We start from the raw sequence: 17,688 nt of genomic DNA, 5'->3' as shown, positions 1-17,688 counted from the left end.
TGAGAAAATTTGCTACCATTTGTCTTTCAAAGTCCTGAACTACAGTATGGGTTTGTATCTATACATCAGTTTTTTGTTGCACTTCATTTTTAAGTGCTTCCTGTCTGCTCTTGAAGCTTATCATTCAGTCTGTAGAGATGGGGATGTTAAGTCAAAATGGTGTTGGGTTGTGGCATAGACGTTTCCACAGGCCCATTTGGTTCCTACTAACTGAGACCCAGTCTGGGAACCACGTCTGGCAGAGGCCCTACTGTAATGCTGCAGGACTTGGATCTCTGTGTCAATATGTCTAAAACCTGAGTGAATCCCAGCAGACTCTCTGTCAGCTCTGATCTGGGTGGAGCATCCTTCTGCTGCCAGTGTTGGGGCTCGAGCTCTACGTGGTTCTGTTCTAGTGAACAGCATTCTTGACTGGGTCTTATTACAGTATAATCAGGTCTAGATGGATACAGACTCTGACTGTTCTTGGGTCCCTTTTGGGCAGAGTCTTCCTTTTTTTTTGAAAATTAAAGTATATGATGTCAGACAAAAGATCGGCACACTGTTTTGACAGCTCCCAGGAACATTTTGATCTGTCTTTATCAGGCACCATCAAGTCTTGACAGTATTTCTCATCAGGTCCAAAAGCTGTGAACACCTGAAGAACCTCAAATAGGAAATCTTAACTGGGAAATGGTGTTTGTTACATGCTGTTAAAAAAACAAAATATTAAATACACTGTCTAGACAAATGGAGTGACCATATGACTGTTGAGAAGGGATATGTTGTTTGGCTGCAGTTTTACTCCTTTATGTTGTTACAAATGTCAATGTGATTTTAAAAGAGGGGTTCTTACTTCTGGAACAGAGACTGGAGGTCCGTAAATAAAAGTGACTACAACAAAATTGAAGGATTTGCAAATCCTTTTTGACATATATATTTAATCGAATACAGTACAAAGACAAGACATTAAATGTATACACCAATAAATATAATTGTTTTTTTGTAAATGTACACTCATTCTGAATTTGATGCCTGCAACAACAATTTCTTTTAGATGCAGGGATAAACTGCATTTACCGACAGTGGTTTCTGAGCCAGTATAGTGATGTCCTTTCTACAATCATGTCGGTTTCTAATGCAGTGCTGCCTGAGGAGGTTGATGGTTACAGGTATTAAATGCTGGTGTTCGGTCTTATCCCTTACATGGGGAGATTATAGATGATATTATGGATTGTAAATGATGAAATCCCTAAATTCCCTGCAATTGAGAAACTTTCTTAAAGTGTTGGATTATCCGCCCACTCAGTTTTTCACAAAGTGGTAAACCTTGTTCCATCCTTGCTCCTCATCACCTGTTATCAACCTGTTTACCTGTGGAATGATCCAAACAGGTGTTTTTGGAGCCTTCCACAACTTTTCCAGTCTTTTGTTGCTCCTGTCCCAACTTGTTTAAAATGTGTAGCAGGCATCAAATTCAGAGAGAACACATATTTACAAAGATCAATGAAGTTGTTGAGGTAAAACATGAAATGTATTGTCTTTGTGCTGTTTTAACCGAGTACATGTCAAAAAGGATTAGAAAATGATCACATTTGCTTTTATTTGATTTACACAGCATCCCTACTTATTTGGAATCTGGGTTGTAGATTTATAACTAAAGCATGCTGTGGACTCTCTCCCACTCACTGAACTGTTACTGATTTTTGCAACTGTAAAATCAAAATCACAAGAAACAATAATGTCTGAACTGTTTCTGTGGCACAAATACAGAGAGAAAACAAAATGTATGATATTAGTGAATGCAGTGCAGAGCTTGGAGCATTTAGCCAGGCTTGGTGTGAATCCATACCTGTTGGTAGCTGACGGGATTGGCCATGCCAGAGCTGGAGCGAGACATCCCGGGCTTGGAGGAGACCCTCTGGCCCTGCAGCTGGGCAGGGTTCGGGGCTATCACTCTCTGGGACATCAGCATGGGTGGCAGGTTTGCATTGGCTGCTGACCTGATGACTGTATGACCCTTCAGAAAGGAAAATACAAAGAGGACATTTATGAAAGGAAAAGTCCAGGCTTTTCCAAGACACTTCACTTTGTTGAACAGGAGTTTGTTCAATGTTCTGGTTTTTTTTTATACCCTCAAACATACGACAGAGGTCCATAATAATAAGGAGGCAAAACAATTGTAATCTAATGTTTTTACTTATAAAGTGTTGTAGCAGCTATAAAAATTTAAAAATTAGCTGCTTAGAGGGCTAAAGTAGGGAGGTCTGTCTGATATGCTTTCTCCAATCCAAGAGCATGAGTCTGTAGCTGCTTTACGGTCGTTTATTGCAGACACGCACAGAAAAATATCTTTCTGTTGCAACATGCTCTGCATATATGTGGTCGCAAAACTGAAGGCAGTCAACAGAAAATAACAGTGATGTGAAATGAAAATAATGATAAAAACATGAGAAAATGATAAAAACATTCTATTTCAATGTCCATCACTCCAGAGTCTACAAGCTTTTCTAGGTCAGTTAGGAGTGATCTTCACCACCACTAATAACGTCTTATTCAGAGTCAGTCATGTCAGAAGGGATCAGAAGTATCCATCATGACCCCCCAGCTTCCAGAAAAGACAAAGCTTCATGACAAGCCTGTCCAAACAGCTTGTCCTGGTCTTGATCTTTACTTCTTTACTGAGTCCACTTTCATCTGGAACGGCTTCAGTAACTCTCCCCATGGTCCTAGAGTTAAGGGGTGCATGGTGGTGTGCTACACAGTGAGTACAATGTATCCAGTAATTAAATCAGAATTGACTATGGTCCACTTTAGATGTTCCTGAAGCTTCGACAGGTACTCCTCTGTCCATCTTTTCTAAAACAAATTGGACATATACTGTACTTGTTTCCATCTGCAGAGAGCATAGAAGTCCTCTTGAAAGAGAGCAGGTTTCAATGATGGCTGAGCGTTAAGGAGCAGAAAGTGGTTGGAGAAGGGATGTCAGTCTCGGCTAATTTTGGTTTTGTTAGCCCGACAACCATTCACTGGTAACTAACCAGATAACTGCTGGACTGCGTCTCAATTTCAATGTCCCTGACAAATGGGAGAAATTCCAGCCAAAAACTTTCAGTGAAAATTGACTCTGGTTTAAACATTGCACTCAACTTGAACAGGAAAAAATAAATACAAAAGACTGAACAATAAGTTAAATTGTGCAAAAATATACTAAGGCGTCCACCACCTCACAAAACTTCAAGCACCAGATTAAGTGTGTGTATGTGGTTTGTCCATTTCACATTCTGTCCCTTTTGGAGGCTAGAAGACTCCTCTGGGAATTTTTTTTCTTTGACAAAATCCAGCTCAGCCTCCCTTAGCTCCTCCATCCACAGAGAAACATGGACTATATCCCTGACAATCTGCAGCTCTACCTTCAGAATATCCTTCTGTTTTCTCTTATCTGACCTTGAGTGAACCAGCAATGTATTGACTGCTTTCCTCTTCCTTGAGTCTTGAATTTCAGATACAACCATCACTCTTTTCAGATGATTCCAGTAGGAGAAACCTTAAAGGGCTGGAAGGAAGGGCAGTCTACATGGAAGACATCCTAGTCTCTGGAGAAACAGAGGAGACCCATGATAGATGTGTGGAGAGGGTACTGAAAGTGATCGCGGTATCTGGCCTTAAACTGAATGAAGATAACTGTAAGTTCAAACTTTCTAGGGTACATCTTTGATGAAAATTGCCTGAGACCCAACCCAGAGAAAGTTTCTAGGATAGAAAATGTCCCATACTCTCAAAGCATATCAGAGCTCAACTGGTTTTGTGGACTGGTCAGCTACATGGCCAAATTCATCCCAGAGCTCTCTATGGCAGGACAACCACTCTATGAACTGCTGAAGGTGAAGTCGAGGGGAGCTGCACAGCAGACTGCCTTCTAGAGACCGAAGTCTGCCTGAGCATCTGCACTTGGACTCTTCTTCTGTGATGCTACCAGGCCAACTGTGGTGTCAGCTGATGCTAGCAGTTATTGGCTTGAAGCAGCCAGGTGGAGACTGGAAACCTGTGGCCTACTGCTCCAGGAGACTCGGGGATGCAGAGACCAGGTGTGTTCAAATAGAGAAGGAATGCTTGGCTAGTGTTTGGGCGTGTGAACCTTGAAGGCATCAGTGCAGATGTCACGAGACACCAAAGTACAGGTTGTTAGCAAGAAAAGCCTGGACGGAATGAAGTGTTCTGTGCCAGAACTTCCAAGTGTATCCTTCTTAGTTAGATGTCGAGCAGACATTAGAACCTCTAATATAAGTAAGTACAATAAGTATAAGTAAAGGCACTCGCTGCCATTGAGGTAAATAAAACCACTATTTGACAATAACAGTATGCATGTTGCTGCATTGTTGTGAGTGCTATTGTGTTCTACTCCACAAGGCTTCCACTATTTTCACACTTTCATTGTTCTTACACAGTTAGTTATTATGAGTGAATGCTGATAGATCAGAAGTGATGCTGCGTGCATGATTAAGCAGATTTAATCACATGACCCGATTACAGCAAAGGGAAGAGAGCCCAGGACCCCTCATCATATCCATGTTTGAATAGTTCTGAAGGAGGACCCACACTATTTTGGATCTAGTAAGTAGTCTATAGCTACCTACTTTTGTTTCTTCAAATGTGTCCAAAACACTGAATTGTCTTGTCATATTTTTTGTTGCTCATGATTTTCAGGTTGGGGCTATAGTACAGGCTGGCAAAATTAAGACGGCTAGTTTAAAATCTTAAAAGCTAAATATTAATAGATTTGATGAGGGATTTGAAAAATTTTGACTCAACTGGCAGATCTGATTGAATGCTACTGAAGACCAACCCTAGCAACAGCTTGCTGTCATTTCTTGTGTTTACCCTGTGTGTAAATACACTCAGCAGCATCTGACAGACAGACAGCTTCTAATATGTAGTCTATTATCACTGATATCAATTCAAAGGACAAATGATTAGAAGCACCTGTCAGTATGACAATATCATTCAGCATGAGGTATGCAAGATTACCACTTTTTAGTAATACAATAATAAAATGTATTATAACCTCCATGAAGGGTGGATTTAATGCAGGGTTGTTGCCTTAGCCCGGTTTAGTAAGCATCCATATTAACAGGTCCCCCCTTCATGTACAGTTCACAGATCCAGTGACAGATATTACTCACAGTGTGGGCAGCAGAGGGCAGCAGCTGCTTGCTGAGTAAACTGACAACAAAACCAGGCAGAACATCACCATCCATACAAAACAAGCTGAAATGGCAATCCAGCACACACACTCACTGACGCACGCACGTACTCACACATGCACGCACGTACACACAGATCTGCTGAATATTAATACCATCTCAACATGTAATGGAGGAGCAGGGCTACGTCATGCAAGAACAAAGGCTTCCAGCAAGAAGCTGTCTCATAATCAGAGCGGGACCTTCTACAAACCCATTCATTCTCTAAACTAAACCCACTGCTAATCTAATCCTAATTTAACCAGAACCTTTACTCCCATCAAGCAGACTTCAGTCTCTCCACACGTTACACTCTTTACATTAACCGGAATGATGAGACCTTTCAGGCCAGAGATTGATGATATTCACCTCTGGAAAAGGCATCTGTGCTTTTTTTGGTGGGATTCCTCCAAATAGAATTTCAAGGTTGTTGTCCAGCCCATTAAATCAAATCCAAGACAAGACTGAACAAAGTCAAATTTAAATGACATCATCAATAGACTGACAAAATTAGAGTTCTCTCCCAAAACCAAGTTGGAACAGGGACTTTTTGTCCCATTAGAGAAGTCCTCCGGTGATTTAGAGTTGCATTTCGCTGATGTTAGGGGACTCATGAGAGAGATTAAAAACAAAACAAAAAAAGAATTGTTAAAATGTGTGCAGCAGAGGCTGGGATATCCTGTCTTTAAGTCCCTAGTATGGGTCAAGCTCCAAAAACCCTGGATCCTACATTTCCCACAGTTCACTGCGATAGCATTTTTTCCTTAGATCCTCTCTGCCCATGTCTTTCTCTAAACTCTACACCTCAGTGCTCTTGTGTTATAAATTTGTAGTTATTTTTTCAGACTTGGCAAGACACTGACACTGAAGACATTATACCACACAACTGCTTGTGTAGTAGTACTGACCATAACCAGCAGACTGACCTGCCAGAGTACAACTGAGCCTTTAATTTGAGTGAGCTATGATTTCCCACCATATTCACTCCTGACTACTAACGTTAATGATGTAGTAAGCAGACATTATAATACATATTTGCTAAAGTAATGCAGCTCTACTTGAGAACATATTGTGGTAAAGCATATTAATAACTAATTTGGATTCAAGACCAAGTCAAGTGAAACCCCCTCCCAAAAAGGAACCCCCCCCTCCAAAGACCAAACTAAATCAGAGATGGTTACCTGTGCAGTGCGGAGATTCTGGGGCTCAGGGTTGTGCAGGCCTGGCCTCACAGGCAGCTTGCCCAGGCCAGGAGAACTGTGGATGGGAGGAGGCTGCACAGAGGATGCAGCGTTCTGGACCACCGGAACCTGCACGGCATTAACAGAGCAAAATAACTAACAGCTCGGACTTCTCTGATACTAGCATGTATGTGTAACCCCTGCTGTTACTTCACACTCCAGATCATATTTTAGATCTTATTATAGTAATGCATTTAAAGCTTGACCATAATAACAGCCAACCTGGAAAAAAGCACACCAATGACTTTACAAGTTTAGCACATGCAGTACTGATCATCTATTTGTTTCAAATATTGTCAACAATTTTGAAAGCACACCAGCGTTTTAACGTGCAGGCACTTGATACCTGATTGAGTAATGCTGGGATCAGCCTTCATAATATTTCTGACAATGGAGACGGTCACTGTGTCAGAGTAGGCGGTCAGAGTTTGAAATTCTTGCAGTGACTTAAATAAAAGACACTGATCCCAGCTGGACTCCGTTCTTTCACGCCTTGTGGCAAGTTGCTCAGGACCGACATCACTCTTCCACCTGACAGCCTCAACAATATCATTCCTCTCCTCTTCTCCATTTTCTTCTCCTCATAAATAAGAAGTAGTCAAACTTGGCCAAGAAGGCAGAGAATTCAGACATGCTAATCATTTTTTCAGGACAACGTGAGGCATCCCAGACGGCCGCTGGTTGTTTTCCACTGCTAGGGCTGCCTCATAATAGTCGCCTAATGGCTTGATCCAACAATGACTAGTCCATGACACAGCAGACAGGATAAAACCAGCTTCCTCCATCACATGCCTGTCGGGTCGTGACATTACTGGTGTGATATTAATCCTTCACAGTGATCATCCTGTCTGCTTCTCTTACTGTCCGAGTTACAGTCTAAACTTTTCAAATCAAACTAAGTTACCACGCAACGCTGAAAGAACTATGATCATGAGCATGAAGCACATCCAGGCTCCTCATTTGGAGCCACATGGAGTACATATTGTCTAAGTACTGTGAAAACAGTACATAGACAATATATTTAATGTCTGACCTCAGCTTCATTGTTTTTTAAACATGCTGCAACATGTTTCAAACGAGTCGGGACAGGAGCAACTAAAGACTGGGAAAGTATTGGAACGCTCCAAAAACACCTGTTTGGATCATTCCACAGGTAAACAGGTGATAGTATCATGATTGGGTATAAAAGGAGCATCCTGGAAAGGCTCAGTCGTTCACACGCACAGTTCATTTTTCAACTACTTCATAACACAGCGTCCCGAGTGTTTTGGAATTAGGGTTGTAAAAAAATGACCAAATATGCTTTAAAACCATTAAAATCAGTCCAGCTGAAGGAGAGATGTGTCCCTTCTACGTTCAGACATGACTCACTCAGCACATCCAGGGCAGACACATGCCTTTGAAGAAACTATAGGAGAAGAATCTGAAACAAGGTGAAGCGTCCCACCAGTCGTGGGAAATATCCAAACCATACCCAAAGACCATGAGCCAGCTGAGACCATGACCATGACCTAAGACCATGAGAACAGTTGCAAAGTCCCTCCACCCAAGTCAAACTCACTGCATTTCGTAAAGGATTGGTTACCTTTGTTTCCCAACAAGCAGACAGACTTTCAACTTACGAGACTACGTTATAGGAGGTCTGCAGCCTTTGCAGCTCAAATGAATGTGAACTAGTTCATTTTTTGGGACTGTCAAATTCAAAATTGTGAACTATGAACATGAACTAGTCATGAGTCTGTGTGAGCTGCACTGTGAGCTAGCTCTTGTGAAGCGTGAACTTGCACAACGCTGCTGCTGGCATCGGAATCTATAATCATACATTATAATTTATTATTTGATTATATTTTCTACTAAAATCTGAATGTGCAAAGTAATCTGTAACTGCAGCTGTCAGACCAATATAGTGGAGCAAAAAGAACAATATTTTCCTCTGACGTGATGGAGCAGAAGCACAGTTTTAAGCAACATATAACAGAAACACTCAAGTAAAGTTAAAGCACATCAAAATTGAAAATAAGTATAGTACTGGAGTAAAAGTACTTAATTACACTTAACCACTGAATATGTCACAACCAGGCACAGATAACTTTACTGGTGCAGAAGGACGACCAGTGGTGTGATCAGTGAATGAGGTGGAGGTGCAGCAGCAGCACTGACCTTCTGCACCACATTCTCCTTCTGCATCTGACTCTGTCGGAGCTTCTTGAGCAGCACCAGGCGAGCCTCCTCCAGACGCAGCTCCTCTCTCAGAGCTTTGATCATCTGCTGCCTCTCCTCTCCTGTCTTACCCTGGAACACACATGCACACGCACACACACGCGCTCAGAATTAGTGACGCATGGTATCCAGATGGCAAATTTAAGGCAACTTATTACACACCTTTGAGGTAACAGCCTGTCTAAACACACATTTATATAAAAGCAGTTAAAGAAGTTAAAAGCAAGAATTTGACCTGCGTGTCGTGTTTAGATTTCATGCTGATGTTGAGTTCTTTGTGATGAGGCTTTCTTGTTTCTGTTAACATACCTGATGTACTGTACTTACACTTCTGTTAGTGAGTCCCTGGAGGCAGTTTTAATTTCTGCTGTATTTTCTAAAGGATTTTATCATCATGATGATTTTCCATGTGATGACAGAATAAGATATGATAAAATAAAACTTTATTAATCCCCTGCAGGGGAAATTAGGGTGTTACAGACAGCAGGTAATAGTTGCAGGAATAGCAAGAGAATAAAAAAGACAAAATACAAAATAAAAGTGGACTATGTAGATATGTACATTTTACATAAATAATATATACTGCCAATGGAAAAATTGAGAAATTACCTATGGATTGTGAACAATTGCACATGGTGGTTATGGATAAATTAAGTACAGTGTTTGCACTACTAAATAAATAAATATGTATCACTGTAGAAAAAAAGCCATAGAAAGAATAAAATGGCATAAAGAATGCAATATATAGGGAACTCTACCGCTCTAATGTCTCACTAATGCACTAATGTTGATGAACCGAGGACCACAGAGACAGCACAGCTCTGACATTTCATTGGGTTTAGAAACAGTTGTACAATACATTCATTCAGTGTCTTTCTTTGCTGTACAGAGGTGAAGTGAGTGCTGATGAATGCTGGCTTTACCTTGAACATGTCCAGGTTGGCCTGGTGCAGGCGCTCCTCAGGACGAGGAGTCGTTCTGGGACTGGACGCCTCGTTGTCTGACAGGATGATGACGTCTGGAGATGGAGTTCGTCTGTCATGGTCCGCCTCACTTCATTGGGAAACGAAAGGAACAAAACTTCCTGTCAACTTCTGGAACATCTATAGTGCATGCTCTTCATCAAATTGCCACTTTCTCAAAACGACCTGACATCCTGCGGTTATTCAGTTGCTGCTCACTCTGGCGAAGTTGGATGTGAGGACAGCTAGCAGGGTTTTGAGGGTGACTTTTACTTCTTTCTTTAAACCTGTCTTGGATTTCAGTTGAGTAACCCTTTAAATCCCACTGGCCATTACAAACAGAACTTTATTTTAAATTCTAGTCAAGATCCCAAAATTTCTTAAGACACTGGGGGCTGCATTTCAATTTCATACACAAAACAGGGCTTGAACGATGCGTACGCCACTTGCCACGGAGAAGATGGGATTCAGAAAAATGTATAAAGGAGGGCTGAACTGATGAACAATGAGGAAGTGTCATAGGGCAGCTTCTGGACAGTCTGGCGCACCTTTCTCTGACATTAACCCTGAACATCCAGATTTATTCTCACCTTCAACCACTTTACCTAACTGATGGAATTATCATCATCAGTCACAGAATTAGAGAACAGAGTGCAGGTAGATTACAAACAAAATCTAATACTGTGCATATTTCATTAGTTAGTTTTATAATGGTTTGCAAGATGGCTTCAGTGAACACCCAGCATCTCTTCACCACCTGCACGCATACATCTACTATTCAAATGAGAGACGCACACGTATGTTGCATTGAGTGTGTCCTTTGATCAGCTATGTAGTCCATGTATCTATACACATGCATAACAAATACCACCAGTCCATACTCTGACTACATGCAGCAAAGGGTTTAGGGCATCCACCTCCATGTCTGACGTCTGTTTGACTTCAGGAATTGTCCTGTATGTTGAACTGACTGCATTAACAGCTGCCGCAGCCATCGGCCTCTCTGTCTTTGTTTTCTTTGTAACGCCGCTGCTGTTCTCCACAGGAACTATACTGTATGTTCATCAGTGATCATGAAGGCTTCTGCTTTGACAATAGTTGTTTAGAGGGTGGGATGTGTCCATGACTTGGTTGTGATGTATAAAGGGACATTTTAGTGCATACTGTATGCACGGGAATGTCTGGTTTTGGATCCTATGCAGTTTTACACACGCTTCAGGGAAACGTGTGAAATGATGGCCCAGGAGGGTTGCAGCAGTACACCAGTTTCACGGTATACTGCGGTTTGAAAACTGACGATTATCATACTGTGTATATTTGCTTATCTACGGTATTGAAGGCACCCAATACCACTTCACTGAGGTATGAGTGTCCAAGCCATCACCACATCACAGAAAGAGCATCACCAAGCAGTCTGCCATCAGGCAGAAGCGGGCTCTGGGAATATCTTGGTCCGAATATGAACTCCCTCTCGGACAATGTCACCGCTCACCAGTGGACACTTCTGGAAAGGATTCTATCTGCTGTGTCTCCATTTGAGGAGGTGAGCAGAAAAGTGAGCTCCACTGATGCTTTGGCATCAGATGTGATTCCTGCTGTTACTGTGCTTCAGAGACTTTTGACCAAGGAAAGAGACGAGGCCATGAAGCAACACTTCATTGACATGGAAAAAAACCCCTCTACTGCATTGTAACTGTTCTTGATCCAGGCTTTACTGTCTTTCTGTCAGTCTGTGTGTGTGTTGAGCATGTTAGAACTATCGTGGTATTATTAAGCACTCCTATCGCTACTCTGCATCGGCAAGCACCCAGATGTAATGTACTCGGCCTGAAAAAAGTGGCATCGGTGCATCCCTAGTGAGGCTCTGCTACAGTGACCATTGGGGTCGTGGTCGGCTCCGTGACAGGGGGCCTTCTTGCCAGGTTACTGAGTTTGAGGAGAAATCCAGCTATAGGAGAATAGTTCCAGACTTTTTATTGTGAGACAAAGCATCAAATCCTCTCTGCTGCACCATGCCCAGCACCACAACTCCAGCCACAAAACATTAGTCTAGTTTCTGATAGCAAAAATATACATTTTAGATCAGGTTTTCAAAGTAGCACTAACAAGGGACAAAATCAGGGACCAACATTCATTTTGATTGCACAGAGCTGTGATATTGATTATCGCCTGTGGTCTGTGGTGAGAGGTGCAAGGTTTAGCCCGCAGTCCTCACTGGTTGAGAAGAGATCTGTCACTGGCAAGTATAATGATTTGTAGCCAATTAACGTCTTTGAATTGGGCGACCTACAAAATGAAACTCTGGGCTGTGTTCTGGTCAATAAGCTCTGTGCATGTTTGTGTCCGTCCTGTTTACACCTGACCGCTCTCCATTGATATGATATCTCACACACTTCATCACATGAGTTTCAGACGGCTAGTTAGCAGCTTGCTTGGTTGATGTCAGCTACTGAACATGATTCTGTCTCTGAAGCTAATGTTAGCTCAAACAGCTCCAGTGCAGAGCTGGAAGCAGAGTCCTCAGTCACACATGTCAGACATTTTACTTGACTGTCTGGTTTTAAAGGAGGAAGAGTCTTTTCATTTATAGTGAGACTGTATTAGAATAATGTGTAGTAGGTGTTTGGTACTGTGTAAACCACCAGTACTGGCCTGGAGTGATATTTACCATATTTAATGTTCACCTGTATGTGCTTTGCAACACTAACGCCGGCTGATACTGTATGCTTTGTTTTGTGTGATTTTAACGTTATATATGCTCCTTCAACCAGTGTGATGATGCTACTTGGTCAGGGCTCCCTTGAAGAAGGGATTTTAGTGATCTCAATGGGACTTGACTGGTTTATAATAATAAAATAATAAAAAAATAATAACAACAATTGCAATATTTTAGATATGATCCTCAAACTGTTCGACACTACAAACAGACAGTGGGTCAAAGTACTCACTGTAACTAATTACTGAGCCTTTACATATTCCTGCAAGTGAATACTTCCAGGAGGAAAGTGTGAACCACAGAATACTGAGTTGTAACTCACTCTCTGATCTGTGGATTCGTCTGTTTGGTCACTTTGTAGCTGCATGATGTTTGAATGTGATGTTATCAGGACGCACGCAGCGGTTGGGTGTGCGTACCAGCGGCACTTTTCAACTGGGAGGTTGCAGATTATTCACACATACAGGTGAAGTGACTTTCAAGGACAGGAAAATACCAAACTGTCAGAATGCTGATTCACTGCTTGCAGCAAAAAAAAGGACCCAGCATGTTGTATGACAGCCATGTGCCACTGAGATGAGCAGTCTGCTGGGCTCCACCCACTGGTTAGCACTCTTTCAGGGAGAGGGGGACTCTGTTAATGAGCTGCTGAGGGGATCGATAGCCTCTTTTTTTATAGAACACATGTTGACATGTGAAAGTAGGAAAGGCACAGGTGGAAATATCAAATGAACGATGGCCGCGTTCACTTTCAGGGCCCTGGTGTTGTTCACGAGGGCTCACTGTCAGACTGTCATGGCGTACTGTGACACTTGAATAGAACAGAGCCATTGTTAATGTCATTAGTAACATCAGAGCTTTTCCTATTATGACAAGTCCAACTGTCTGCTGGGAAAAGGACCTGCTGGAATGAAAAGCTGCAGACTGTTGGCGCTCTGTGGAAAATATACAACTTTTTCTGCATTACTGATGGAACAGTCATCGGTTATTTGATTCTGCTGTGACAGTGAAATGGTTTGGTATCTCTTTCAGAAATATTACTAACAACAACCTCCCAGTAGTGTCTTAGGAAAGTTTTGGTCACAGACAAAAACTTTCTTATAATACACATTTCTTACACTCTCATTGTCCTTTGACAAATTAGTTACCAAAGACGAATTCTGATGCCCATTAACTCCCATCCCAGATATAATCAATGGACGAGCATCAGAAAGGTTCTTTTCTCTCTGTACAGACTGGCGTTTCAGAGGGAAACAGTTCAGTTCATTCACTTTTTATGTGTAAAAACTTATACTTTATTCTCACCATCTTCTCCCTGCGCTCATATCCACTGGCTCATCCAGGATGTTCTCCTTTCCATTCTTGCTGGGTCCAACATGGCCGCCGTGGCCTCCCAACCTCAGACTCCCATTCAGCTTCTCCTCATAAGCAGCACCCATCAGGCTCTGGTGGTGGAGGTTGCTGGCCCCGGGGCCCTTCCCATCCCCCAGGGGCCCTGCCACCTCCAGGGCTGCTAAGTCAGCTAGGTCTTTGCGTTTAAGGAGTGCCAGCATCTTGAGGCGCTCCATGGCCTCATGGCCCTCCATCTTGAGGCGCTTGGCCAGCGCCTCCTCTCGCTCGCTGGGCGACTCCAGGCCTCGCTTCAACAGGTTGAGCCTCAGCGCCTCCTCAGACATCCGCTCCATCCTGCAAGAGTGGACAGAAAGGATAGCAGAGGCACATTAAACATCAACTATCAGGATCTCAAACCCCAACTAGACTGAAGTCAAACACTTTGCCGTGTAGCTTAGTGCGAAGGTACACTGAATCAGAAGCACTCGTCAAATGGTTGATGGCATCAAATCCTCTTTCCTGACACCTTTCAGTATCAGAATCCGAATCAGATTTACTGGTCAAGTAGTGTGCACATACAAGGAATCTGACACCAGTTGAAACATTGAACTCAATGTACTTGCAAAGGAATAAAGGACATACAGCTCAACAGGGACAAAACGACAAAAAACAACAACAAAAGACTGAATGAGATCAAAATTCTTTTGTTTTAGAGGTGAACTGACAAACATCTCCCCAGCCTGGTTGCAGCCATGCTACAGGCCTTGCAAAGACCTTCTCGAGAACATCACAGAAGAATCAGTGACAAATGGCTGGTTCAGGGCTAGATTAACCCCCACTAACCTGATGAACGATCAATACCCCACGTCTCCAGATGTGACCAGGGAGCTCACATCATGGTGTGAACTCAGGAAACAAAGAACAATCAGCCACATGGAATGAAACTAGTGTTATGATTGACTTTGTTGGACCTATGAGAGGTTATACATACGCCTAATCCAGAAAATGGATTTAAGTTCTTTAAAAAAAAAAGAAAAGACATGGACCCCCACAGGCAGCACAAGTGTATGAGTGTGCTAAGAGCCCCACCCCTCCTCTCTTCTCATGCCTTCTGGAGAAGACTAAAGCATTTAATGCTTTAACATGACTGCCATTTGACATTTAAACCTGGATTTAAACTGTCTGTCACTCACTTAGTGTATGATATTTGGTATCATTCAGCAGCAGAGAGTGCCATGCTTTTAAACATGGAAGCATCTGACATGAACCAAACTTGTTAAAGTCTTTAGAAAGAAATTAGAGTGAGTTAAAGTTTAGGACAGGAGAACTACAGAAAGGCAGGAGTGAAGAGACTAGCTGGAGCTACAGTGAGACCCAGAGGAGAATCAACACTGTGTCTCTCTTTCCACAGCAGCTTTCCTTCAACCCAAAGACCACCAGGTGAATGTTACTTTTCCTACGATGAGGGCTAGGTGTAATGATATATGCTATGCAACCTCCTCTCTCTCTCTCTCTCTCTCTCTCTCTCTCTATATATATATATATATATATATATATATATATATATATATATATATATATATATATATGGGAGCAAACACACAATCTTTATAAAAACTGCCTTACAGTTGTACGCAACCAACCAGTCATGTTGCAGTTTACATCCATGTCTATCCAGACTCATGTAATGTATGAAGTAAAGACTTTGAAGGAATTGAATTAAAGGTATTAAGTGTATTACATTTGGCAAAAATGTAAGTTAGCCCTATGTTGACCATGTGATTCCAGTGAATAATTTCCAGAGAGACACACGCTGTCTTCATTTAGAGACTGTAGAGGAGCACAGAGGACTGATAGAGAGCTTCATCACATGGTGCAACAATAATCATCTGAAGCTCCATATCAGCAGAACCATTGAGCTTGTGCTGGACTACAATGCTTTAAATATGGATGTTGCTGCAAAGAAGCTAATAATTGTAAAACGTGGAAGTGTCACACACATCTTCAGCACAGTTTCAAGGTGGACGCCCAAGATTAGTGTCACCAATTCAGGATCTGACCAAGTTCATCCTTGAGCTAAAGTGGATGTTTGTGGCAAATTTCAGGAAATTTTCTAAAGGCATTCCTGAGATACTGCATTTCTGTTTATGACTATTAGAAGGACAAAACCTGATGCTAGGGATGTGCTGGTTCATTGAACAGTAAAGCGTTTGAAAAATAATTACTGTGTAAATGTTCTCAATATAAAGGACAGACTAGCCACAGGCAGAAACATTGAATACAAAAGTGTAAAATTGTTGACACGTGTTGTGCATGTAGAATAAGAAAAGCTGTCCCCTGTCTCAATGAAGGGTCATAAAAATGTTTGCAGAGGCAAACCCCATTGGCCAGTGTACTGCAGTGCGCACCTAGTTACAAAAATCCTAACCCTAACATGCAGCAGACATGATGACATCATTGTAGATGCGTATGCCCTTGCGCTGAGGACACTGTCGAACATAAACCTAGCCTGAGTCGACCCTGGATATCCTGATTTGGGTACAGTCCTACCTGTGATGGTGCTAGACTGTCAGGAGTTCCCCAAAATCCTGAAAACTCATCCAATACAGACCATGAAACCCTTTCTTCACCAACACTGCCATTGGATGTCCCTCTGGTAGCACAGCAAAACAAACCCCGCACTGTGCAATGAGAGCAGGGAGCGTTCCCTTTCCAACACCACCTGAGTCAAATTAAGATTTGAACTAACCAATATAACCCCAGTGACCTGAGAATCAGTGCAGTGAATGCCAGGATGCAACAGGGATAAATAAATAATCAGACAATATGAGCAGCTGATGGTAAGCTCATTCAGATGGAAGTGGGTTAAACCACAGCAGGCTAAGAATAGCCTGGATCTCTGTACTTCACGGTGACAAATACATTTGAGAAATGTTTGATGCCTCTCTCTGTGTGTGTGTTGCCATGTGATTCATACCAGTAAGGAAGACTTTTGTAAGGACAGCAACAATCCAAGTCTTATGAGCACATTAGCTTAGTCATGTGACTGGCTTCAGCATGGGGGCTGACAGAGCAGTGAACCAATCAAGAAGCTGTAGCACAGCACAAGCTGGACTAGGAAATGACAAAGCAGAAAGAGTCACTGTATACTTCCTGCAGGCCCAGTTTCAAATCCATTTCTATTCCAAACTCTGAGGCTGCAGTGTATATGATGTGACTGAAACAGGGTCCCATTCGGACCCACAGGCCTTCCTCACCCCCAAGTTCAGCTAGTAGCACTGTTTCGCGCAACATTAAATCTCACCAATTGATCTATGCAACAATAACAGGACAAAATAACAGGAAGCTCTGTATAATAAAGTGCAATCCAACAGAACACCCCTGCAATAAAAACTACCTTTATGGATTTAGCCAATTTCAAGTAATTGAAAGAGTTGTAACCACAGGAATCTTTCCCGCTGTCAGTGTGTAAATGAGGCATATCGTTCTGACCCCAACAAATGACAATATAAAAAAATTAATCTAGAATTATACAAGCATCTAACACAGACTAAGGTGTCAGACACGACACCTGTACAGGCAGCTAAGTTAACAGTAATTCAAACAATGCTAGCTGATACTATTTCATCCTACAGGATGCACAATCACCAGGTAAAGCACCGCTGTGCTGATAACCAGAGTGAGTTCGACCTGTGGAAAACACCTGAAAAGGTCCTCTAATCCACAGCATGTTTCACTGGCGCTGCTCAGTGCTTCACTTCGTCTTTGTCTATGGCAAGCAAAGACACTCGTCTCAATAAATCAGCGAGTTGGAATTTTATTTTCAGAGATCAAAGTTTCTATAATAGTTCACGCATGACGGAAGCTGTACTTACTATAATAGCTGGTGGCTGGATTGAGCATGACTCAAAAACAGTGACTACAGCTGCAAAGAAGGGCAGGCACGGTATCAGTGGTGAGTTCTGTCATCCCAACCGGGTTCAGAGTTTGAACCG

At 42.2% G+C, this 17,688-nt stretch overlaps 1 protein-coding gene across 1 annotated transcript in view; it reads right to left on the bottom strand.

The window, feature by feature from the left end:
• Window positions 1–17,688, bottom strand: part of gatad2b (GATA zinc finger domain containing 2B) — a 51,558-nt gene that overhangs the window by 10,253 nt on the left and 23,617 nt on the right. The window contains exons 2-6 of the mRNA XM_041955795.1: window positions 13,667–14,047; window positions 9,607–9,736; window positions 8,624–8,755; window positions 6,404–6,532; window positions 1,832–1,999 (exon numbers count right to left, since the gene is read on the bottom strand). Coding sequence (XP_041811729.1) covers window positions 1,832–1,999; window positions 6,404–6,532; window positions 8,624–8,755; window positions 9,607–9,736; window positions 13,667–14,046 — 939 coding nt within the window. The 5' untranslated portion in view covers window position 14,047. The remainder of the gene's footprint in view (window positions 1–1,831; window positions 2,000–6,403; window positions 6,533–8,623; window positions 8,756–9,606; window positions 9,737–13,666; window positions 14,048–17,688) is intronic.

The sequence above is a fragment of the Chelmon rostratus genome, chromosome 16 (genome assembly GCF_017976325.1).
Source record: "Chelmon rostratus isolate fCheRos1 chromosome 16, fCheRos1.pri, whole genome shotgun sequence".
Taxonomy (NCBI): domain Eukaryota; kingdom Metazoa; phylum Chordata; class Actinopteri; order Chaetodontiformes; family Chaetodontidae; genus Chelmon; species Chelmon rostratus.
This window is presented reverse-complemented; position numbering and strand designations above follow the sequence as displayed.